At 54.3% G+C, this 24,661-nt stretch overlaps 7 protein-coding genes across 7 annotated transcripts; 2 read left to right on the top strand and 5 right to left on the bottom strand.

Moving 5' to 3' along the window:
• Nucleotides 1-433: 433 nt before the first annotated feature.
• CPAR01_08476 (COPII coat assembly protein SEC16) lies at nt 434-6,379 on the bottom strand (the record flags this gene model as incomplete). Its single annotated transcript, XM_060492744.1, has 2 exons — nt 434-1,011; nt 1,063-6,379. 2 exons carry the CDS (start codon nt 6,377-6,379, stop codon nt 434-436), a joined length of 5,895 nt encoding a protein of 1,964 aa, XP_060349114.1.
• A 1,698-nt stretch (nt 6,380-8,077) lies between these two features.
• Nucleotides 8,078-12,156, top strand: CPAR01_08475 (phospholipid-translocating P-type ATPase; the record flags this gene model as incomplete). The annotated part of the gene is made up of 3 exons (XM_060492743.1): nt 8,078-11,515; nt 11,574-11,983; nt 12,039-12,156. 3 exons carry the CDS (start codon nt 8,078-8,080, stop codon nt 12,154-12,156), a joined length of 3,966 nt encoding a protein of 1,321 aa, XP_060349113.1.
• Nucleotides 12,157-12,520: 364 nt separating this feature from the next.
• CPAR01_08474 (oxidoreductase FAD-binding domain-containing protein) lies at nt 12,521-14,134 on the bottom strand (the record flags this gene model as incomplete). Its single annotated transcript, XM_060492742.1, has 1 exon — nt 12,521-14,134. One exon carries the CDS (start codon nt 14,132-14,134, stop codon nt 12,521-12,523), a length of 1,614 nt encoding a protein of 537 aa, XP_060349112.1.
• A 1,768-nt stretch (nt 14,135-15,902) lies between these two features.
• Nucleotides 15,903-16,634, top strand: CPAR01_08473 (uncharacterized protein; the record flags this gene model as incomplete). The annotated part of the gene is made up of 1 exon (XM_060492741.1): nt 15,903-16,634. One exon carries the CDS (start codon nt 15,903-15,905, stop codon nt 16,632-16,634), a length of 732 nt encoding a protein of 243 aa, XP_060349111.1.
• CPAR01_08472 (uncharacterized protein) lies at nt 16,005-17,190 on the bottom strand (the record flags this gene model as incomplete). The annotated part of the gene is made up of 2 exons (XM_060492740.1): nt 16,005-16,748; nt 17,005-17,190. 2 exons carry the CDS (start codon nt 17,188-17,190, stop codon nt 16,005-16,007), a joined length of 930 nt encoding a protein of 309 aa, XP_060349110.1.
• A 2,589-nt stretch (nt 17,191-19,779) lies between these two features.
• CPAR01_08471 (uncharacterized protein) lies at nt 19,780-20,445 on the bottom strand (the record flags this gene model as incomplete). The annotated part of the gene is made up of 1 exon (XM_060492739.1): nt 19,780-20,445. The coding sequence occupies one exon, from the start codon at nt 20,443-20,445 to the stop codon at nt 19,780-19,782; it is 666 nt and encodes a 221-aa protein (XP_060349109.1).
• Nucleotides 20,446-21,622: 1,177 nt separating this feature from the next.
• On the bottom strand, nt 21,623-24,193 carry CPAR01_08470 (fungal specific transcription factor; the record flags this gene model as incomplete). Its single annotated transcript, XM_060492738.1, has 4 exons — nt 21,623-22,254; nt 22,316-22,497; nt 22,660-23,007; nt 23,076-24,193. The coding sequence occupies 4 exons, from the start codon at nt 24,191-24,193 to the stop codon at nt 21,623-21,625; spliced, it is 2,280 nt and encodes a 759-aa protein (XP_060349108.1).
• Nucleotides 24,194-24,661: the final 468 nt, after the last annotated feature.

Here is a 24,661-nt window from a genome sequence, read left to right as displayed (position 1 = left end):
CGGATACCTACCCCATCTTACCTTACTCGAGATGGTGCCTATGCGACTTCAGATAAGGTGAGTTCTCGATATGTCACTGGAGGAGATTAGATGCAAGACCGCCAGTACAAGGTTAACGAGACGACTGGAAACATTTCGACAATTTTGACCCAACCCTACGAAACCACATATGTAATCGTACTGTGTTCTGAAAGCGGCTGGTGATAACCATCTTCACAGGATCACGGTGAAGGTACATTCGGCGGCAGCCAAGTAACAGAAAAACGATTCGTTGTCCATTTCGCATAGAGGGCACTCCTGGCACCGAGGTCCCTCACAACTATTACAATGCTTTTATATGTGAAACTCTATAATACAACATATCGATGCTGGCGAAGGTATGCCGGCCCCGCTCGCTTGTGCATTTCGAAATTGGAATCTTCGTGTATCATCTTTACTTGGCCATAACGTCCACGTACCGCCCGCCCTTCTTCGCCTTCTTCGCACCCGGCTTTCGGGGACCAGCCGCGCTGATCAAGTCGTCGATGCTACTGGCATTGCTCATACTTGTTGCCGGTCGGCTGGGAGGAGCGCTGGGAGGTCCTCCAACGCTGTTGTTCGACACTGAACGCATCATGCTCGGCGGTCGTGGTCCCGGTGGCACGCCCAGACTTTCGTTGGACGCAGCGTGGGCGAGTGCCGGACCAGGCGGCCCTCCAGGAGGGGCACTTGCGCGGCCCATTGGAGGTGTCATTGTGCGTGGCGGAGGTGGCGTTCCCGTGTTGGATCTTGGAGCGCCCTTTGGCGGCGGTGGTGTTGCCGTCTTTGCCTGTGTCGCTTCGGCCCCTCCCTTCTTGTTCACCCAGCGCTTCAGGTCAGGGTCGTACACGAAGCTGCTGGATTCACCAAGATTGGCCTTGACGGGCTTGTTGCCCTGCTGCTGAGGATCCGGGCTAGCTTCCTTCTTGCCTCCGAACCAGCTGCCGAAGCCCCATCCCTTCTTGGACTGTTGCTGTGCTGCCGCTCGCTTGGCTATTATGTGTTAGTGTTGCCAACATGCGAGGAAGATTTTGCTTTGCTTACCGTCTTCTTCTGCCGCCTTCTTGAACATTTCTTCGTTCTCCTTATCCTTCTCAGACTTCCCCTTCTCCTGGGGCTTAAGTGCCTTGAGAGCGGGGATATCATCGTCGTCGTCATCATCCATGAAACTCTTAGGCTTCGGCCTTGACTCCCCCTCATCATCCTGTTCAGGCTCGGGATTGTACGAAGGGGGCTCGTAGCCGTACGGCTGGAACGTAGGCGGTTCGTATCCATCGCCCTCAGTGGGCTCTGCAGATTGTGATTGAGGCTCGTCGTTTGACATTGACGGAGGCTCGTATCCGTAAGACGGCGGCTGGTAGCCTGGGTTGGCCAGGTTGTTGTCCGGCTGCTGGCTATTTTCGGCCGCCTCTTGGTTCTGAACCTCCACAGACGGGACGGGGGGTCCTTGGCTGCCATACGGCTCGTATCCTTGGTACGCAGGCTTGGTCGGCGACTGCATAGGAGAGTTTTGAACGGCTCCTGACAACACCTGGGCGGATGCAGCTGTGTCTTGCCCACCGCCATACATAGGTGGAGTGTAACCTTGAGATGGCGCTGTTGCATTCTGAGGCATGTAGCCGCCATTGGAATACCCAGGTTGGGAGTCCATCGACGTTCGTGGCTCATAGGGACTGCGGGAATATTCGTTGGATGAGCGGCCGACTGAAGCCGGGCCGGGTGTGTAACCAACGCCAGGTTCGTAGGAGCTTGACAGAGGTGTTTGGGACGGGCCTGGCGCATATCGAGAGGCGGCTCTCGTAGCAGGGATGGGAACCGCCGCAGGGGGTGACCCGACTGGGAGGCTGGTCGCACCGGTTCCGTACATAGGCTCGAAGTTTGTCACAGAAGGTGATCTACTGATGGTGGGAGTGCCTCCTGCCAGCCGAGCGAATGGTCCAGATTCAGCACCGCCCTCGCCAGATGCGCCAGCCGCAGAACTGTCGTTCTCGTCGCCAGCAACAAACTTGTTAAATCGGCTCCAAACTGTATCCGAAACCTTATTCATGCTAGGCTTGGAAATCCAGGACGAGGATTCTTCCTTGGGAGCCTGCCTGAGCCTCGTTCGCAAGTTCTCTACAGCAGTCTCCAGAATTGGGTGGTGATAGTTCGACCTCTTGGTTTGGGCGTTGATGGAGCTGGCGATTGCCTCGCAGTATTGCAAGGCCTTGTCCCGAAGCCCATATTCAGCCAGAGTCATTGCGTGCTGGAGCTTGTACGCAGCCAAATGTGGCACACCGACAGTCAGGGTAGGGCCTCCCGCGAGTGACAGGCCGTACTCGTAGACCTCACTTAATAGTAGAGCCTCCGTCTCCTTAGCAAATTGCTCTCCTTGAGTCTTGTGATCAGCACCAACGAGGACAAAGTTCGAGGCAGGGTCGTCAAGGCCTCCAAAGACTGTAGCCTTTCTAGCGAACAAGAAGCAGATGTGTGCAGCTTCAGCCCGTCCATAGGAAGATAACAAGTTGCCGAGTGCATTCAAGGCACGAACGTCATCAGTACTGCGGTTGCTCAGGACTAATCCCAAAGTCTCCCGCCACTTGTCGAGTCCTTCGGTGGCATCCTTGCTCGAACCACTGGCCGAAGTTGTATTGACAAGCTGGAATCCAGCCCGAGCGTGGGCTGGAACTAGCTCGTCAACACAGTCGTCAAAGTTACCCGAGAGAACCTTGTAAAGAGCAGCGATAGACTCGTTGGCGTGTCCGGGGTAGTTGACCTCTTTTCTAACGAATTCCTGGGCCACTTGCTTGTAAAGATCTGGGGATACGGTGTTGGAAATCAACATGGCATGGCCCCAAAGCCTCTTGTCAGCTGCCTCCCATACCGCTTTTTCGCGATCGCCAACCAGGAGATGCTTCCGGATATGATCCATGGTAGATGAGTCCACCACTTCTGCTTTCATCTGAGTTGAAGATGATTCTTGGAGAGCGTCGGCGCCTAGACCAGCACCATAGCCAAGCGTACCCTCGTTGGCGTTGGCGTTGGCATCGACGCCGGGGGCCAAGACATCTCGCACGGCCTTGTCCACGGCGGTGGTGCCTTCCAAGACGCCGTCATGCTCGACGAAAACCCTCAAGATCTTCCAGAGCAGCAGTCGCTCAATCGCACGCTTATGCTCGTGAGAAAGCTGAGGTTGGAAAGAAACTTCAGGTAGTTCCTTTTCCAGTGTGTCTATGCCTGAGCTCAACCAAGCGATTGTTTCCTTCTTCTTTGACTTTCCACGCAGCGGCCCAGGGAACTTTGCCAGCCTCTCTTCGAGCGGCTGAGTGTCCTTGATATGCTTAACGTGTACCTCTCCTGGGCTGCGAATGATCATGGGGGCGGTTTGCCCCATACCATAGCGCGGCACATTCTTGGGGAAAGAAGTTACCATAGTTCCGCCAACACCCCATGAGATGATTGGTGCGCCTTTCCATCTTTGCAGAGAATCATTTTCGCGACCGTCAGTTGGCGCAACCCAGTTGAAGGTTTGTGAGGGACCCCGGGGCCGAGAGACAGGGGCATTGCCAGGTTGGAAACTCCTAGTTGCTCGAGGGGATGTTGGACTATGGACCGAAGTCGGCCGAGGCACGGGCTGGGATGGCGGGCGTGCTCCTTGGGAGGATCCTGGCGACTGGGTCTGGGACCTCGGTGGCGGAGCATATCTGTTGTCGGGGGGTGAATCATGAAGGGCGGCTTGTGGCAGGTAGTTAGACGTGGACCTCTTGGAAGGTGACAAAGTCGTGTGCAAAGGGGGGCCATGCGATGATGGCGGCGGTGTCTGCCGCGCGACCATTGGCGGCGCTGGGCTGTAGCGGGACTCAGCAGGCACACCATTTGCAGGCTGGGCTGCATACGAAGTCTTCGAATCGTCCTCTTCCTCAACCTCGCGAGTCGTAGGCAGTGATGGAACTCTCCTTGGCTCAAGGCTGTAGCTAGACCTACGATCAGGTTGAGAGTGATCCCCATTAGTCGCAGCCGCCTCATGCGAGACCTCAAAATGAGCCAACGGACTAGACGTTCTAGGCAAGTGCGGCAGAACAGTGGGAGGCGTGGTAGCCGCGTGGAAAGCGGGTACGGGAGGCCTTGCGGCTGTAGGCGCTGGTGAATATCTGTTTGCGGACGGCGGGCGGTTCGTCCCATTGGTATTCGGTGCCGACGGAGGGGCAGGAGAGTACCTGGCATTGCCTGGAACCCCAGGGACCTGTTGTTGCGTCGAGTGAGGCGCATAGGGATTCGTACGCTCACCAGGCACCAAGTGTGGAATTCCACCCGAAAGCGAACGATTCATGCCAGGAGGCGACAGCATGGGCGGTGACAATGGTGACGGAGCAAGCTGAGCCTGGTTTTGAGGCTGCAGAGGTTCAGGCGGTCCAGCCAAAGCAGGAGAGCCTACTCGGTAGCTCTGTCGAGAGGCCGATCGTGGTTTCGAAGCCATGGGCAGCTCCTCAAAGAAACTGTCCTTATTCCGAAGTACAGGTACGGGCTTTCCTGCCGACGGAGGCTGCCCAGAGTGACTTGATGTAGGGGGCGAGGCGCTCGAGGTAGCAGCTCTTGGTGGCGGCGGTGGTGTGGGAGCTTGCATGCTAGAGCTACGCGGCGGAGGCCCCGACGATGGCCCCGTTGAAGGGCTTTGCGGCAGTTGGTTGGTGCTAGCCCTCTTTTTCGGAACAACGACTTCCATGGGAAGATCGTAAGGAGACGTATACCCGCCTTTAGATTGCGCTGCAAAACTCTGGGCTTTCGCAGGCTCAGGACGCGTTTGCTGCGCGTTATAAGGAGAGGCTGACTGAGTGCGCTGGACAGCGTAAGGGGCCACCGCTGGAGCAAATGGAGTGGCCGCATTCTGAGGCTGGTAGGGCGACGGCACTGCCGGCGCGGTCGGCGCGTAAGGGGAGGAAGATGCTTGGTGAGAGGCAACGGTAGGAGTATATCGGTTCTGTTGTCTAGCGGATTGAACGACCGGCGCCGGGGCCGCAGTGGCAGGCAGGTCGTCATCGTCGTCGTCGAGGAAGCCCTCGTCATCGCTACCAAAGAATGCCGATGGATCGACTGGCTTAGATTCGCCGGCCTCGTCGAGTGACTCGTCCAGAAGAAAGTCTTCTCCATCATCATCCGCGAAAGCTTGTTCCCATTTAGCAGCAAGATCGTCAGCTGGCTTTGCTCCAGAATCTTCGGACTGGATAGGCTCTGCAGGCTCCTCCGTCGATTTGGTGGGCTCATCAACGTCTTCATCCTCTTCAAGCATTTCGCCCAGCGTATCAGCTCTCGACAGTGTATTTGTGTTCATGTCGCCCATGACTTGCATTGTGGACTTCCGCTCCAATGGGTGGTTCCCGCTAAAGTCGGGGAAGTCGTCATTGTTGGAGTTCTGGATTTGGCTGAAGAAATCATCCTCACCTGCCACTTCGTCTCCGAAGCCGGCAAGTTTCTGTTCAGGCTGCGAAACTTCTCCATTGGACTCGGAGTGGGGAATGAGAGGAACCCCTTCCTCATAGCGCGAACCGAGGTCCTCCTGCTCAGTAAAGGTAGCATCACGGCCGACATAGTGCTGGTCATCCTGCGGTTCCTCATCGTCGAAGCCGTTTTCGAAGTCGTTTGCGACGTGGCTCGTCTCTTGGAAAGCACTACCATTGTCGAAATGTTCAGGCGCACTCTCAATTTCATGTATCAAGTCCTTAGCTTGGTTTGACGGAAGAGGCTGTTCCGTGCCAGGGACGGCTGCCGATACTCCGCTGGCAGGCGGAACAGGCGGGAATGAGTTTGTTCTTTCGTTCGGTGGCATGAACTTGAAAGGATCAGTGTCGGTTCGGGACAGGGTCCATTCCGTATCATGGTCGTCGTCCCAGTTGACCTCGTGGGAGACAGTTCGAGTGAAGGAGTTGGTACTGGTATGGCCCAAAATGGGTGCGGATGGCTTGGCTTCGTCGGCAAAAGCTTGCGGCTGCGGAGCAATGTCGTTGACTGGTTCGGTAGAGGGAAACGAGTTCGGTTCTGGTTCGGCAGCTGTGGTCGAAGTTGAAGCTTCATTGGGGCCGTCGTCGCTCTCGGCCGGGGCATCTGACACTGGTCTCTCGAAGACAGGCCAATCATCCGAAGCGTCTTGGCTATCGTCCTCGGCGAGCCAAGGACTGCTTTGTTCCTCTGGCTTGCTTTCCAGCTGTGTCGCCCGTGGTAGGGGTGTAGGCTGGACATCTTCAGCAAGCTGGCTGTGAAGAGGAGGTGCCGATGGTGAATCGTGGGTTTCTGCGCTCGAGGAAACCTCTGATTCTGTAGTTGCATGGCCACTAGCATCATTGGGCATGAATGCCGGATGCCAGGAGGCGTTCGCGGTGGAATCCATGGTGTTTATCTAATTAGGTCGAATCATGCGGATTTGCGATGTGGCTAGATCGAAGGCTCGGGGAAACAGCTGGGTTGTTGGTGGTCAGCACGAGACACGATGCGCGAGTCCAGGGGATTGGCGTCGCATAACGCGACGACGAGGCCAGGGGAACAAGTTGAACGTAAGGGTTAGGTAGAGAAGCCGAGAAGGACGGGGCGGAACCTACATGTACAAGAGAAGCAGAGGTCTAGATAGAATACACAACGACAAACTCCATAGTGAGCTTCAGAGTCAGTGGGTCGAAGGTGAGGATTACAGATGCAAAGGTGGTTTTTTTGCTAGAGGGGGAAGAAAGTCTAATGAGCCAAAAGGCACGAAGAAGCATGAGGTGGCCGTGGCTCAAGGTGCAACTGCAAGCTGGCAGGTACGATGAAGGTATAGGTGGTCTAGCTCGGTACATGTGGCATGTAGTTCTAGGTGTGTTCAACGTGCCAAGGTACATACATGTCTTCAAGGTTCGATAGGTAGCGATGTATCTGTACGGAAAAGGCTGCTCCTAAAAAAATCCACGAGTCCGTCACCTCAGTGCTGTACTCCATTGCTGGAATGATCCACCCAGTCACAGGTCCAGAATCGGGGCCGATTCCGTCATTCCGCCTTCAAAAGGGGCCACCTCAGAGGTTCAGTCGAATACCTAACTGCGCGGGCTTGCGGCCACATCAGAGACCCGAGGATCCTCCGGGTGCGGCACTGACAGTCTGACAATGACACAAGTGGTGACTGAGGTGGCATTGATCATCGTTTCGAGGCACCGTTTCCATGTCAATGAATAGAGGTGGCCAGTCTGGAATGGAATGTGTCACCAATTCACTAGGGAACCGTTTTTAAAGAGGAGACATAACTTCCATGTGTCAGTTTAGCAAGGGAAAGTATTAAGAATCCCGAGACGACTTTAGAAGAAAGAAATACGAGGTGAAAAAAGACTCAGCCAGGAAGTGTTTTTACATCAAACATGCGAGCTGCCTCCCAACTTACCAGAGTATTCAGCCCGTGTCCCTTCAGGAAACCCAGGGGGCCTATCCTTACATACGAAATAAGATACTTTGTTGAGATCTGTGAGATGAACTGCTCCCCACTAGAAGGAGGGACAGCCACAGCTTACATCCGCACCCGCGGCCACCACATCTACTTTATCAGTGAAGACCGTTTGCTCACGGCCCCGGGGGTATTCGGGCAGCGAATTTACAGTGCACTAAAGGCCACGCGGCTGCCTCCGTCACTTAAAGTGCCCCCCGTGTCACCCCTGGAATACTTACTGAAAACTGGATACTGCCCGGACAGCACCCGCCCAATGAGATCGGCTCAGCCTTTCCAGGCGACCTCATCCACGCCTCTAAGCCTCCAAGACTCCAAGCCTCTCTCGGCATGCTTGCGACAACTGTATACCTTACTTGTCCTAAACACCACGACCCTTCGACGCTAAACCTGTTCATCGCAAATTCTCAACACCACCGTCGTGACTGGACATTACAGCGTTCCGTTGCGAACGCTTGAGCGCTCGCGCCATCCTCCTACCCTTTCCTACCGAAGCTATCCGATGCAGCTCTCCGAGCAACAGCACAGGCACCCTCGACCGAACTCTATCACGACTTCCCGCGCTGCGGCATCTGCCTAAAAAGTTGCTCTTTGCATATACCTCCTCCCAATGCGGGCGGGATGCCTTCTCCAACCTCCTATCGTTCCGCGGACCCGCCAGGCTCTCCAGGGAACGATTCCGATTCAGACCTCGATCTCGACATCCAGGAGCTCGACCCTGCCACAACCACAACCGATCGCACTTCTGGTCTCCTCCGACACGACCGCCAGACCACCGAACATCGATCGCCACGTATAGCACTGCGGAATTTACGCATGGGGGGCTCACGCCGAGCCGGACAAAAGGCCAGGGGATATGGCCAACTCGGCCAGGACCGTGATGGCACCAGCGAGGATGCTGAAGCACTTCTCGGCGAACCCGGAAGCTCCTCATCACGATACAGGGATGGGTCCGCTGGTGCAGGCTCCGACGACGACTCCCCTCTCCTACCCGGCGGCTCGCCTCCGAGGCGTCGATCCTTCGCCGGAGACAGATTCGAGCGACTCACTTCAAGCATAAGACTACCGAGCTTCATGTCAAACTCAGGGGCGCAAGAACCGGACAAGGACGATGCCCAGGACCAAGATGAAGACGATCCATCAAGCGCCCGCCTCATTGCCGTAGGGTCCTCCCAAGCGACAAGATTTCCGCCGAACCTTATATCGAACGCCAAGTACACAGCTCTTACGTTTCTGCCCGTCACTCTGTATAACGAGTTCTCCTTCTTCTTCAACATGTACTTCTTGCTTGTGGCTTTATCGCAAGCAATCCCTCAATTGCGGATCGGTTACCTTACGACTTACGTGGCGCCTTTGGCATTTGTACTCTTCATTACCATGGGAAAGGAGGCATACGACGATATCGAACGACGAAGACGAGACAACGAGGCCAATGCAGAGGCATACACCGTCTTATCTTTCGATGAGCCGGGTCGTGGCATGGCTTCGGCACAACGGACACACAAGAGGCTCAAGTCGGACTCCATGAGGAAGAAGGGCAAGAACTCGGCGGGCCTGAGAGACAGACTTTCGGATATTCAAGAGGAAGAGGAACGTGCTGAGGGAGAGGGATCGATCGCCCAGCCATCCTCGTCTGTCCGTGAGCTCAGCCGCAAGTCGCGCGACCTTAAAGTCGGCGATGTCCTTGTTCTAGGCAAGGGTCAACGAGTTCCTGCCGACGTTGTGATTCTGAAGTGCATTACGTCGGAGACAAATACAGAGGCGCCAGTGATGGAGGTGATCGCGGAAGAAGAGTCGTTGCTGGTCGATGCAGAGGAGGATCAGTCGAAAGCGCCTCAGATTTCCGATACCAAGGGGAAAGAACCCGAGAGCAACGATGCTGGCGGTGGTGCCGCTGGCGAAACATTCATCCGAACTGATCAACTTGATGGAGAAACGGATTGGAAGCTGCGTCTGGCATCCCCCCTGACGCAAAACTTGACAACGGAGGAGTTTGTTCGCCTACGGGTAACGGGGGGCAAGCCGGACAGAAAGGTCAACGAGTTCATTGGCACAGTCGAGCTGCTACCCAGCAAACGTGATGCCCAAAGCCAGCAAGGCGCGCTCAACGGAGATGAGGGCAACTCGGCTCCTTTGTCGATAGACAACACGGCCTGGGCGAACACAGTCATCGCCTCGAACGCCACTACCCTTGCTGTCATCATGTACACGGGACCTCAGACGAGGTCAGCGCTGTCGACTGCGCCCTCGCGATCCAAGACCGGGCTTTTGGAGTACGAAATCAACTCACTTACCAAGATTTTATGCGCTTTAACTTTGGCGCTTTCTATTATCCTTGTGGCGCTGGAAGGTTTCGAAAACACCAAACAGAATGTTTGGTATATCAAGATTATGCGATTCCTCATTCTTTTCTCGACTATCGTGCCCATCAGTCTGCGCGTCAACCTCGACATGGGCAAGAGCGCCTACTCTTGGTTCATTCAACGAGACCCCGGCATTGCTGGAGCTGTTGTGCGGACGAGTACAATTCCGGAAGATCTGGGAAGAATTGAGTATCTTCTCAGTGACAAAACTGGCACACTGACCCAAAACGAGATGGAGATGAAGAAGATACATGTCGGCACCGTTTCCTATGCTAACGAGGCCATGGATGAAGTCACATCATACGTCAAGCAAGGATTCCACATTCAACCTACCACCGACCCTTCGTCGCGCACCATGTTAATCACGCCTTCTTCGACATTTGCCAACGCGTCAAACGTGGGTGCAACTCGCACAAGGAGAGAAATTGGCACCCGTGTCCGAGATGTGGTTCTCGCTCTGGCTCTATGCCATAACGTGACGCCAACAACAGAGGAGGAAGACGGAAAGACCATCGTTTCTTACCAGGCTTCCTCCCCTGACGAGATCGCCATTGTTCGCTGGACTGAATCTGTCGGACTTCGCCTCGCCTATCGAGATCGCACCAGCATGATTCTTGAGTCGACGGAGAACGGCCGTGAGATTGTGCGCGTGCGTATTCTTGACGTCTTCCCTTTCACCTCCGAGGGTAAGCGCATGGGCATCATTGTTCAGTTCTTCGATCAGACTCAGTCGACGGTACCGAACCTCGCCAACAGCGAAATCTGGTTCTATCAAAAGGGTGCTGACACAGTCATGAGCCCCATTGTGGCTGAGAACGACTGGCTTGACGAAGAAACCTCCAACATGGCTCGAGAGGGCCTGCGTACACTTGTGGTTGGTCGGAAGCGCTTGTCTTACGAGCAGTACAAGGAGTTTACCGGCAGCTATCAAGCAGCTTCTCTGGCTATCGCTGGACGAGACGCTGGTATGCAACGTGTTGTGGCTCAATACCTTGAGCGCGATCTGGAGCTTCTCGGCGTCACGGGTGTGGAGGACAAGCTACAAAAGGATGTAAAGCCATCTTTGGAGCTTTTGAGAAACGCAGGCATCAAGATTTGGATGTTGACTGGTGACAAGGTCGAAACAGCTCGATGCGTCGCCGTCAGCTCCAAGCTTGTCGCTCGTGGTCAGTACATCTACACAGTTTCCAAGCTTAAGAAGAAGGATAACGCGCAAGATCACCTCGATTTTCTTCGTGGCAAGACGGATTCTTGTCTCTTGATTGACGGCGAGAGTCTGGCTCTCTTCCTCACCCACTTCAGGATCGAATTCGTCTCCGTGGCTGTGCAACTCCCGACAGTTGTTGCATGTCGGTGCTCGCCCACGCAGAAAGCCGAGGTTGCCAAGCTGATTAGGGAGTACACCAAGAAGAGGGTGTGCTGTATTGGTGACGGAGGCAACGATGTTTCCATGATTCAAGCAGCAGACGTTGGTGTTGGTATTGTTGGCAAAGAAGGTCGACAAGCTAGTTTGGCGGCAGACTTCTCGATTGAGCAGTTCTACCACCTGACTAAATTGCTTGTCTGGCACGGGCGCAATAGCTACAAGCGCAGTGCTAAGCTCGCTCAGTTTGTCATCCATCGTGGATTGATCATTGCGGTCTGCCAGACAATGTACAGTATTGCCATCAAGTTCGAGCCCGATGGTCTCTACAAGGTATGCCGACTTCTTCTGGTTGCGCACATCCATTTCTTTTGCTAACGTCTACTTGTAGGATTGGCTTCTCGTCGGCTACTCTACCGTGTATACTGCATTCCCCGTTCTCTCTCTTGTCCTTGATAAGGATGTGGACGAAAACTTGGCAAACTTGTACCCGGAACTGTACAAAGAGCTCACTTCCGGCCGTTCCCTGTCTTATCGTACCTTTTTCGTTTGGGTTGCTGTTTCGATCTATCAAGGCTGTACTATCCAAGGTCTGTCACAGCTCTTGACCGAAGTCGACGGACCCAAGATGGTGGCGGTCTCGTACACCGTACTAGTTCTCAATGAGCTACTCATGGTCGCCATCGAGATCACGACGTGGCACCCTGCCATGATCATCTCCATTGTTGGCACGTTTCTGATTTATGTCGGCTCCGTGCCGTTCCTTGGCGGTTACTTTGATCTCCAGTTCATCATCACTTTGTAAGTCTACTTGCGTCCATGCTGCTTCAGAACTCCGTAGACTAACACGATGCAGGGGATTCATCTGGCGCGTCCTCGCCATCGCGGCGATATCTCTCATCCCACCCTATGCGGTGAAGCTCATCAGGAGGACGATGAAGCCGCCCTCGTATAGAAAAGTGCAGAGCACGTAAGCATTAGCGTGTTTAGTTATCATTGTTGTATGAGATCTTCTTTGTATCTATCTTCAAAGCTCTGTGTTAGGGCGTCTGGGATCGGTGTCAGCGAACGGATCCGCGGCCATTCAAAGGGAACGGCCGCTGCGGTTTTTGCATTATTAGGCGGAGTTTGACGGGGGGGCCTGGGAAACTGTTCTTTCCCAAGTTTGTACGGCATTATTTGGATGGAACTATCGACAGCCCAGAAGAATTAGACAGCGTTATCGAAACTTGAGTTTATTGGGCAACGTCCTGCTCCCTTTTTTTGCCTCGGTGTGTTTTACATGGCTTCGCTCTGAGATGAGAAATGAAATCCCTCACCCTGGTGAGTTTTTTACTCCTACAACTTGAGAACAATCCAGTCCTTCAAGATATCCGGGTTCCGCCTCTGCATCGCGCCCAACTTACCCCCCACAGGCCCTTGCAGCTGCCCGCCGTCCCGCCACAGCTTGGCGCCAGCGTACGCCTGGACGAAACCCTCGGGCCCGGAAACCACAAAGACGTTCTTTCCCCGCGGCGCGGCGTCGTCGGCGGAGCAAGCGCAGTCGTCCTGCTTGAAAAGGCTCCTCTTCCCGGCGTTGGGCGCGCCGTCGACCATGCCGACGTGTGCTGTCTGAGAGTGGAATCTGCAGCCTTCAACGGCGTGTGTCGGCGTTGTACCAGCAGAAGTCGTGGGGGAGGATTGGAGAGTGAGCGCGGCGGAGAGGTCTGCTTCGCGGACGGCGGTGCCTTCTTGGTCTACTACCACGCGGACGTCGAGCTTGTCGCCGTATTTCACTTTGAGGGCGAGGAGGTCCCTGCTTATAGGCGAGGGGGCGGCGAGTGTATCTGCGGAGAGGAGGGCCTCGGCCTGGGATCCGGGGGTGTTTGTCGATGATGAAGAGAAGGGATTCCACCAGCTTCCCGACGGCGACGATGACGATGGCTTCACCTGTGGCGGCACGGTATGCCCCCCGACCAGCTGCTCTCGAATCTCATCGCGGCTCCTGACGGCCCAGAAGATGGTCATGGACGGTCCATCTGCGAGCGGGAGGACGGCGTGCGCGGCTTGTAGTGCGCTCGCGATGCCCGTTCCGCCTGCGAGGAACACGACGCGGTCGCCTCGTTTGCCCAGGCGGGAGCGGAGGTCGAACTCGCCGTGTGGACCGCGGAGTTCGACTTTATCGCCCTTTGTTGCTGGGCCATCTGATGGTGAGGAAGGGGGTCCTAGACGGCTCAGATATGTTGAAACTTCACCCCCTCGTACGGCGCGAACGTAGAGGCGGAGAGTGTCCTCGTCATAGGAGGAGCCCGGGACGGGAGGGAGGGGCGTATACTCCCTCGCGACCTGGATCTGAGGCTGCTTCACCTCTACGCACCATAGGTCGAAGATGTCCCAGAGGGAGGATACGCTTGGGACGTTGCTGCTGTGGGACGAAGGCGGTGCCTTGAGGGTTAGGATGAAGGAGGTCGGGGAGACCTGCTCGCGGGCGACGACGTCAAATGGGATGAACTTGCGGGCTGGGCCGAGGGCTGTTTGCTCGGCTGGGTCGTTGGATTGCGGGGTGGAGGGGAAGAGCCATTGGGCATCCCATGCTATGCCGCCTACTGCGAGGAGGAGGAGGACGGGGAGGTAACGGGGGCTTATGAAGGTTCTAGCCCTGTGTTTGGGGGGGCGATGGGGTTGAGGGGCGGTGGGTGAAGGTGTCGTGGATTTGAGGCGGTGGTAACGCGTTGTTGTTGAGGATGAGAGTGCGGATGGTGATGTTGGTGTCATTCGCCGAATTGTCCAGGCTGAAGAGTGGCGTGATGGGTGCTGTGTCGGATACAGTGAAGTTGTTGCCAGTGTCGTTGACCGGGATGCAGCTGCGGCGGCCGGAGTGGCACGGAGCTGAGGTCGGATATGGATGAGTGAGCGCCCGGCAACCGGCCGGAGAGCCGCGCCGCCGGCAGAGATGAATGTAGAAGCCCCCATCAGTTTCCCAGCACCACCTGGTCTGATTAGGAGTAGACGCTTTCTGAATAAATTGGCGCGTAGCTTCTCCAATAATCTCTTTCGAGAAAGAGGTGCAATGGGTGGTGACGAAAGTCGATGATGAAAGCTACAAGTGGGCTAGTTTGGCTGAGCGAAACTGAGATGCGCACGGTCACGTGAGTCGCTTGATTGACTTCGGTCAAGAAACACTTACACGCCTATTATCGATAGATATATTTGTTCAACACTATTTTGACGTAGTCAACACTTGATTGAATGGAAATCTTGGTTCAGGTAGTTTCGGATGTAGTAAACTACTTCGTCAATGGATTTCACACGGCACTGGGACAAATTGTAAGTGAAATTGACCTCAAACCAGAAATCACATCAGGTCCCGCAAGGCAAGGGGTACTCAAGTATGCAGCTTTGTAGAAGTCGTTTCAAATAATTTGCTACTCCACAGAGGGTGAAATATGCAGATATTTCAAATAGCTGCTCTTTCGTCAAGCTGCAAGACACATAAGTTGGTACATTGATGGCGCTCAGGATGATCTCTTTGTCGTCCCTGACTAGCTTGTGCGAGTGCTGTTTTCTGAGGAGGACGCTGCCCCAGATCTTTTAGTTCGAATGAGATTCCACAGGAGCCTTCTATCAAGTACTGAGAGTGTAATACTTGATATCTGGCTCTCATACTGCTGTAGATAGGTGTAAGTGATCTTATGAGGTCACACGCTGAATCTCTCATTCCAGCTCAGCCATGGTCTCAAATCACGCGAGCAGAGCATAAAAACCCGTCTGTAGATTGATATGGGCGACGATCTGTTGTCCATCGAACTGGCAAGCCTTGGAACCGGATGACTGATCAATGGCGTTTGTGATATGTGAAAGTTTGCAGCTCTGACAGAGGGCTGAGCAGACATCCACAACCTCAAGTTCAAAAGCTTGACTCCTCCCTTCTCGGTGTTCAAGGATACTCTATAATCACTAATACGTGCGTAAGGATGAGTACTATAGGGGGAAGGCGAAGGTGGTTCTGAAAAGTTGCACTTTAGATAGAGAGTCTTGACGTGTTTTTACAGTCATTATGCTTCTTAGTATTCTCCTGTTATCTTTTCCCGTTAGAGCTTATTGTAGTAGGATCTCGACGTTTTTTGTTCGTGTAAGCATTTTCTTTCTCAACGCCATGGCCCTAGAGTAACATTTCTGAAAGGCTGCCTGCGGGCTGATTGTGCTTTTGAGCAAGTCAAACCATACTATTGGCTCTGGTATTTATCGTTGTCATTAGTTTAAGCTAATTGAACGATCTCACATCACTCTTTATGACCTTACACCACTCTTCATGGCCTCACATCACCCTTTACGGTCTCAAATCACCCTTTATAGTCTCATATCACTCCTCACGGAGTTACCAGAGAATGTTCACTCACGAATACGTTCGGGGCACGAGTGTCGTAGCGTGAAGGACGCCTCGATCTTGCTCAAAAGCAGCCACCGACCTTGGGCCCAAGAACTGGCACCAAGTAGAACGACCTCTCTGCCCTGGAGCGCAAGAAACTGCGTCTTCCTCTACCGTAATGAAGCCAGGAAACTATCTTTGTGCAAATGTATGGAGGAGGGGTCGAGAGCCCTGGTTATATAGCATCTGAGCATCTCGTAGGCGGTCTTTATGATGATGAAAGTGTTTCAGTGTTTCTGCCATTGAAGTCTCTCATATGAACCTAGAAAGTCTGCGCCTAGGATGCTTAAATCTCTACCAAGTCTGAAAATCATGAAACTCCCTGTGCCGTCGTGGAGATGTCCCACGCTCTACGTTATGATACAAGCAACTCTTACACCCTGCCAACTTCCCTACGCAGACACATCCCCTCTATCAAAGTCTGATGATCTTTCTATCCTCATCAATACCACCCCGAAACATGTCAGCAACGACTCGGCCCCCGAGAACCGTCTCGTTGACGATACCCTCAACGTGCTTCGGCTCAACCCGACCATACCAGATCCCCTTCCCGGCCAGAGGATGCTTCTCCCCATTAGCCATAAACTGCCCGGGCGGGATATAGATAATGATATTCCCCGCAAACTTGTGCCCGCCAATATGGCTAATCAACCCAACCCTCGCCGACATTTTCTGATACCTCCTCTCACCGTCCTCAGACGCCTCAGGCGCCGCAATCCTCCCAGCCCCCTCACCACTCTCATCAACCACAACAGGTCCCCTCAAAACACCAACCCCAACCCCCTCAAACCTCTTCTCAAACTCATCCCTCAACACGGGCCCCATGACGCCGCACCGCATATCCCGCCCGCCGTGCCCGCAAATCAAAACCAGCACCTCCTCCACGTCCCGAACCCCGTACAGCAGCGACCGGTAGGCCTCCTTGCGCGTCAGCCGGTCCCGGTGGACGGGCGACAGGCTCCCGTCGTGCATCTTGTGCAGCTTCTCGGGCAGCAGGTAGCCCTTTGCGAGGGCCTGGACGCTGTCGAAACTGACGCGCGGTAAGAAGGGCACGTACTTGAAGCTCGGGAGGAGGTAGGCGCTCGTGGTCTGCAGCTCGCTCCGTTGGGGCACGGAGGAGGGGAAAGAGGCGTTTAGGGTTGAGATGTTGTGCCAGGGCTGTTGGTTTGGCGGGAGGTTTCACTTACCGTCAGCCCAAGGTGTTCTCATACAATCTTGAATAAAGGTCCACGAGAGACGTAAGGAAGAATCTTTACGGCACCAAGAGACATAACTGACGATGCTCCAGAATGTGCTGGGCCTCAGAAATCCACGAGGCACGTACACTCGTACGTGCGTTCCAAGTATTAACTGCCCCATAGCAGCAGCGATGGAAGTAGAAGAAGAATGAGAAGATCATCGAGAGAAAACTTACATCGCTATACTCCCCCCCGCGGCCAAACAACTCCTTCAAATCCGCCGCGAGGTTATCCCCGCTATTCTCCTCCTCGATCCTCGACACCCAATCGTCCTGCCCCGTGCACACGAGCACCTGCTCGGCGTACCCCGAGACGACACCATTGAGCGGGCTCTTGAAGTCAATGTCCAAGCCCTCGGGCATCGCCGGCGTCGCGGCGCACTCGCACGTCGGCGACGGACATGTCGGGACGAGCTCGAACGGCGGCGGAGGCGCCGATGGCCTGCTTGCCTGTGGCCTTGCCTTCGACTTTGGGGACGAGGACGATGATGGCGATGCTGAAGATGACCAGAAGCTCACGCTGGTAGAGAAGGTGCGCTGCTGCTGCTGCTGCTGTTGCTGCTGCCGCCGCGTCGGTAGCGATGACGTTGATGACGACACTGACGGGGATGAGATGGCCGCCGCGCGATGGCCTCGCGTGAGACGCGGTGCGGCTCTCGCTATCGAATGCATCATGTCCCTTTCGATATGTGATACCCGGATACGTCTTCTCGCCAATGCAATGCCAAGTGTGCACTCTTTTACTATGCCGGGATTCCGACGAGATGCCGGGCGTGCGTGTACCAGAAGGGGGTGGTGGGTGGCGTCCGCAACACCTCAGTCAGACACAGAGCCGCGATCGACGTCACCAATCGAACAGGAAGAGAGAACAAAAAAACGGGTCAGTTTTCATCAGATGCACGAGTACCTCCATACGATGAATAATACGACAAGTTTCCGCGGGATCGTAAAAAGGTGCCCCAGTGAGTTGAGGGAGTGCGAACTTCGCAAGATGAGGCGCAGATTGGTAATTGGCAATTGCAGACAGGTATCCATATCTCTCTCTCGGTAGTTGATTCACTCAAAAAAGTTCAAGCCCTCCTCGGCGCTCGCTGCGGACCTTGGCCCCGGCGCCGAGCGGGAGTGAGAGAGACCGGGACACCTCGAAAAGGCTACCCGAAACCCCCGGCGGGGATTTTTAAATTCTGTGGCGCCCGCGTAGCGATGCGATTCATGCGGCTGTCTGATCACTTCTCTTGTTGGTGGGCTTCTACACAGTAATGCATAGTAAAATGGTAATGTTAGGTAATCCCTCATTTCTCACTGGCGCGGCCGATAGCCGGCGGGGAGATGGAGAGCCCACCACCTGTCCAGTACCGATGTACTATGTATGTACGGATAGGTACCTTGGCCTGTAAAGTCCCCACGTTCCCCGATGTTTTCCTGCTTCTCGAGAACGGGTATCGCCGGCCGGCCGGTACTGTAAAAGTTTATGTCCGGCTGACACATCCCTATCATTCCGCTACGGACACGACTTCTCTATTCTACGATACTACATATCTCCCGCTGTCGTATGCGGCTTTGCACGTGATAGCAAATTTCCGTATCCGAACCCCGTCTGCCCGTTTCCAGGGGGTGAGAAGGGGGGGGGGGGGTGAACTCCGAAGGTCGTCAGTCCCGAGGCCCGGAGGAGGGTGAGGTAAGCAAAAACGCAAACGGGCCCCCGTCAAGGGTAGTTCATCCGCCTCGGAGCCGAATTTCGGATTACACCATGATCCTTCCATCGTCCATGTACGGAGTACTTCGTACCGTCCTAAGAGGGCCTTACCGAGTTCGGGCGGGAAACCGATTGAGTGAAAGACAAACGAGCAGCGCACGGGCAGAAAATGGGTAGGTAGCTTTCCAGGTTTCTTGTGCTCCGTACACTAAGTAGTATCCGTATAGCGCGCGCGGGAAACCCTTCACCCCTGGCCTGAATCCATGGAACCTATTTGATTTTCTATCCGCCCATATTCAGGGATTCCACGACTCCACGACCGGGGCGTGGCAATGTGGGAGACCGGACAGACACAGACGCAGAGAAAATGGGCAAAACAGGGCCTCATTGTGAAAAGAGTTGGTCGGACATTGAATACCAGAGCCAGCCTCCCATCAATCCAGCGCACATTTACCCGGCATCTCATTCAAAAACCCCGAATTAGGCTGGGGGGTCCGGGGGCTGGACCTGAACCTGCACTCTTGTTAAACGACGGGATGCCGAAGAACAACTCACGTTTTCTCTCTCAATCTCAAATCTCAAATCTCGATTTCACCGACCATGACCAGCTACAACGACCGGGTATCGCTCCCGGAGTGAATGCAAATCTCACCCGACTGGAGCGCAACCGTTCAAGAGGACTTTCTCCGACCTAGACTAGGAAATAGTAAATACTAGCAAAACCGTCGGCGCACTGTATGAAGCGGCAAAAGGCTCCTGATTGTCCCGTCGTCCAGTCCACGGCCCGGAAGTCAACGGCATCTAGCCCAGTGTGCCCCCAAAAGCTTGGCGATCGCGACACGAGGAGCGGAGAATTCGCAATCAACCTATTGATAGATGGCTCACAAAAAGAATGACGCGCCCACTGAAAGTATACGAATATAGATAAGATCCGTATCCGTTCAACTACCTAAATAACAGCGGATTATCCGTAGCTCAGTGTGAGAGATCTCAGATCCGGTTATTCCCATCCTCCGTGTCCGTGTCTGACTTGACTCTGGCACCTCTGCACATCATGGCCCAAGCTTCCGAGACCATGTCTTATAAGCCGGCAGGCAGGTATGGGAAGGGGGGGGGGGGGAAGCGGAGTGGGGGATTGAGACATGGGAAATCGCAAGGGCAAGACACAAACTACCAGAACCGGGCGAAATCAAATCATTGTGCGGCTCTTTTCGGGAAGCGGGAGTTTTAAAGTAGGGAGCAACCAACTGAGCAAGTCAGGGTGGAATGTGTGTTGTGGTCCGTGGATGGCATGGCCCACTAGGATCATGAAATAAATGGATGGGATGAGATGGAGGGAGGGGGCTAAGAACTTGGGAGAGACGATGGGAGGAGGGAACAGCACACACACCCTCTCCCAAAAGCCGCTTTTCTCTCTCCCCTTCCTGATTACCATCACTCATCTTCCTGTAAGTGAACATGTACTCCATACGTGCAGACAGTAAGGGTACAGATACCGTTGGCCTGGCAAGACCCCTCGACGACTCTCGTCTTCCGCGCCTATCCAAGCCCTCCGCGTACCGTACCCATGCAGAAAATTCAACAGAACAGCAAACTGCAAGTACTCTGTACAGGGGGAACGAGAAAGCAAAGATGCAAAGAAGAAGATGAGATGGAAAAAAATGCAGAGAAGTAACCGATCCCTCCCCCAAGATCCAGCAGGCTAAAAGCCAAGGGTACACGAAGAAAAGAAGAAGAAAAAAAAGGAAGGGGGAGGAGGGGGCAATGGTGATTGAGACTTTGAGTTGTTTGGCACTTTTCCTCCTTCTTTTCTTCCTATTTCTCTCTAGTAAAATCTGCACATCTGCAGAGTTGTATGTACCGAGACGAGACCAACAGCGAAGGGGAGAAGGAAAGAAAAAAAGAGAGACACCGCATTGCATTGCATGTCGTATCTGCTTTCGTGCAGCACCGCGAGATTGGACTCTCCACTGAGGGATGCCGAGGGGCAACAACGTACTGCGTACATACTTGCTTCAGAATCTGCGTGCTAAGGTATTTTCTGCACCATCAGCAGGAGCTGGCGGTGGTGGTGGTCGTCTCCACGACCGGTGTGTGGTTCCGCCTCACCGGTCCGACAACCCGATTCAGGTCGTCGTTGGTTCGCTCGCGGTTCCGCTCCAACGACTTTTTGTTCGCCAAGAACTAGCTCAGGTATCCGTAGGCAGGATCAAAACTAGACAAGGTTCCGTTGAACGTGCAAGTGAAGGTTGATCGAGGTTACAAAAACTTTGCAGAGAGTTGTGGCAAAAAAAAAAAAAAAAAACAGAGACGAAAAAGGACCGCCGTCATCAGCCCCCGTCGTCTTTCCTCTCTCTTTGCTGACCCTACTCGTGTGGTGTAGGTATCGGCTGAGACCGCCCTCTTTCTCAGCCCCAGCTCCTGTCTACCGCTGATCATGGTCAAGTACCTGAGGTAGAGTTGCATCCCGGGATTTAGACGCACCGTTGAGAAGCCGAGCCGACACATACCGCATGCCGCCTTCCGCATGCCAATCATGCGACTGACCTGAGACATGCAGACCGATCCCTCCCCCATTCTGCAGTGTTCACGGTACAAAGGGATGACATAGGGCAGAACAAGATGGAGACTGTGTGCGTGGTTCGGCCAAAGTGCTTGGGTGGTGTGTTCTCATCGCCCCTCTTTCGTCTACATACTGTAGGTATCGTGTTTACATGTCATGTTGCCTAGGGTGTCCTCCATAGGCTGCCTGCCAATATTCTCTCAACCACATGGGGCACACGTCCTATTCCTCTTCTCGGCTGCGCTCGGCCGTTGCGTTGTTTCCTTGGATTGATATCCTCATATACAGGGTATATAATGTTACATAGATGAACGAGAGCAACTGTCTGCATATACAGCCGTACTGTTAACAGTCTCTCCGATCCCGGGTTAAAAGCAGAAAAATAGCAATTGTCCAAATGCGCCCTCCAACTCCGTGAAATGCAATGCAAATTTGAAAATGACAGAAATGGCAACCATGGTTGCGGAAGTATGTCTTTCAGCCCCGCGTGTAAACAATGTCCGCGATAGGCCAGTATGTCGTGTCCATCGGATCCTTCATTTACCAGCATTTGCCCTCGTTTCCGTTGGCGAACACTGCTGCGCCAACCGATGGTGTTGCTCCGGGCTGAAGATCTTGCAGAAGACGTAGAGCGTCATGTCGATGTTCCAGTGCGGCCCGATGAATTCGTGCCTCGCCCAAACCATACTTGTAGCTTCGACTATCGCGTTTGCAACGGCCAATTGATCCAAAAGCATATGAAGGTCTGATAATAAACCCTGGGCAGTGAGAACATCGGCAGCCTCCAGTATCACATGGCTCATGAATGGAGGAGGCGCGCTCAGTGGGGTTCGCCGAGCTTGGAGTAGTGCTTTCAACATGCCCGTGATCTGCAGTACCTGTTTAGCTTCCTCTTGGATCCTCGAGAGGTATGACATCCGTTTTGCTGCCGAGATTCGGCGTGAGGCGTACGAGTGTCGGTGAACCTTTACGAGACCGTGGTGGAACAGAAGATGAATCGTAAGGAATGTGCTGAGGGTCCCAGCCTGAGCAGCCAGGTCCATATTGCTTGGGCTGTAGGTAAACTGCCCAGGAAGTGATCTACGCCAGCTGAGTAGCCTTCTGACAGAGCTTTCAACAATTATTGCTGGCTCTCCATCCGTGGGCAGACCGTGTTCATTCCTGTAGACTTTGAAAAACATCCGATTCGCATGGTAACCGGATGAATATGTCTATCGAGATGGCCGCACTGATCAAATCGTTTGCTTCGCAGGCTCTAGACGTAGACATGTAATAGACCGCCAAGAGTAGTCGAGATTGCGCAAGCTGAAGGCTGGGTGGGAGCTGTTGCTGCGCATATCGTGCGAACTGAGCGTATTCGGAGGCGATTGTTCTTGGACCACCTGACAAGGTGATCCCGACGGCGAGGATGCTATAGGTGAGCATCAGGTCTTCTGGAGACTTTGTGTGAGCATTGCCAGTCAATTAGAATTTAAACGGTGTCTTGGGCAAGAAACAAAGGGCTATGGTGCTGTCCGTGTGTACGAAAAAGGAGGAGATTACGGTGCTAACTGACTGCGGGTCGGAAACCTACGGGTCTGATTGCCATGCTCGGTGAAGCACGTCCTCGTGGATCCGAGGGAGCTCAATTGGCTGGCGGTGTTGCCAGGCGTTGACCTTTGCCGTCTCGAGCGTCCGGCTCATCAAGGCGGAAGAGTCGCTCGGCATCGAGGGGTACGAGTCGAAACCGAGGCGCATCCTCTTGTGAGGCATCGAGGGCTCTGGGCTGGGCTGACGGTACGTGGTTCGAGGAGAAACAGACGCGCTGGAGTTGCTCCCAGGTCGGTGCATGTCGTTCGAGTTGGCCGAGCCTCCCAGACGCCTCAAGTCCTCTGGTTCAGCAGGAGGCGTTGATGGGGAGGTGTTGTGGCCACCTCGTGGTCTGTAAAAGCCATCTCCATGTCAGTAAAGTAATGAAAAGATGGCGAGCTGCTTGTTGAAACCACTTACGCGTTCTTGAACTTGCAGATCCGGCCAAATTTCTCGCATTGAACGCAGCGAGGATAGTCAGGGTCGCACTTGATTTTCTTCTCCCTGCAGGTGACACACGCAATCGCCAGTCTCTTCCTTGGCTTCCCTGCCTTTGTCACACCCCAGTGAGCGTTGACTGCCTCGCCATCAATAACCGTCTTGCAGTGACTTCCATCATCGTAGAAATAACACATCCCTTCACCCGGCACTTCGGCGGCACGAACGAATCGTGGGAGAAAGTGACTCCCCGTCCATATCTTGGGGCCGAGACCATCCTTCGATGGGATTCCTTCCGAGGTCGTTGTACTGGCAGACGCCGATGCCTGCAAAAGACCAGGTCCAGAAGGGGAGCGCTGATCCCGGTAAGAAGAGCCAGAGTCTTTATTGCTGGAATACTGGTAGGACATCCTGTCATGTGAAGCCCGTAGTGGGGGTTGGTTCTCTCTGGATACCAAGGCGTACTCATGCTTTCCAGCGTCATGATGTATCGACCACTTGCTTCCCAAACCGACGTCAGATCTCGACTCGGGACGCATATGTTCGGATTCGCGGTATCTCGGTGACCCAGGGCCGGAAAAGGAACGGGACAAGCCATGCAAGGCCTGCCTCTCGTGGTCGTACCTGGCATCGTAGGTACTCCGTGGCTGGGACATCGTTGGAGAGCTTTCCTGAGGCGGGAAGTACGATGTGGCATAAGAGCGATCATTGTGAGGTTGCGGCATACGCGGGCGGTCCAAGGGAGACGTCGCCGGGTAAGGGGCCGGCCGCTCGGTCAGCGGAGAATGCAACGGCCGGAGTGGTGGAGGAGGTCCAAACAGACTGCTCAGTGATGGCAGTTGCTGGCGAGGAGCGCTTTGTGTCGAATCCTTACGGGACGAACCGCCTTCAGCACCTTTGCCGGCAGTCGACACATCGGCCGCCGAGCCATGTTCGTAGTTGGACATGGCAGGGGATATGGGACCAAACCTGGCGTCCCAGAGCTTTTCGGCAGGAGGAGATGGCCTGGAGGAGTAAGATGATGATGATGGGCTAACCAGCCCGGGCGGAGAGTCTGGGGCGGCCAAACGGGGATGAGGTTCCAGAGCTAGTATACCCATTGAGAAGGCGAATTGATGCCGTAGATGGGAGAGCCGTTTGGCATTGGCGACCTTGAGCACCTCGGGATGCAGTTGAGTCGAAGTTCACGGCCTCGACAGGCAAACAGCAAAGCCGGGAGAAGGCACGGGCAGGTTATATTGCTCAGGTCAAGATTCAAGCTAACAAAACCGGGCTGGCACACAGCTGGTATTAAGGTTTTATGCCACGTCCGGGGTGGCTTGAGAGAGAGGAGTCCAATAACCGAAAGGTCGTCAAAGATGCTCGTACAGGAATGCGGAGTGTCGGTGATATGGCGAGATCGATGAGACGGTTGATTTGAGAAGTGCTTCACGTCTCTTGTCGGCAACGGTATCCGATCAAACTTGGACGTGGTTGACTGGTCGTTCAAGGAGAGACAAGTAGGACGGAAGGAGGAAGAAGAGGGCGAGTGAGGGTAGCTTATAATGGAGCCGGGTGGCTTTTTGAGC

Source organism: Colletotrichum paranaense (genome assembly GCF_030867605.1).
Source record: "Colletotrichum paranaense strain IMI 384185 chromosome Unknown Scaffold_6.1, whole genome shotgun sequence".
In the NCBI taxonomy this organism is placed as follows: Eukaryota; Fungi; Ascomycota; class Sordariomycetes; order Glomerellales; family Glomerellaceae; genus Colletotrichum; species Colletotrichum paranaense.
Note: the sequence above shows the minus strand (reverse complement) of the source record. Positions and strands in the feature narration are given on the sequence as shown.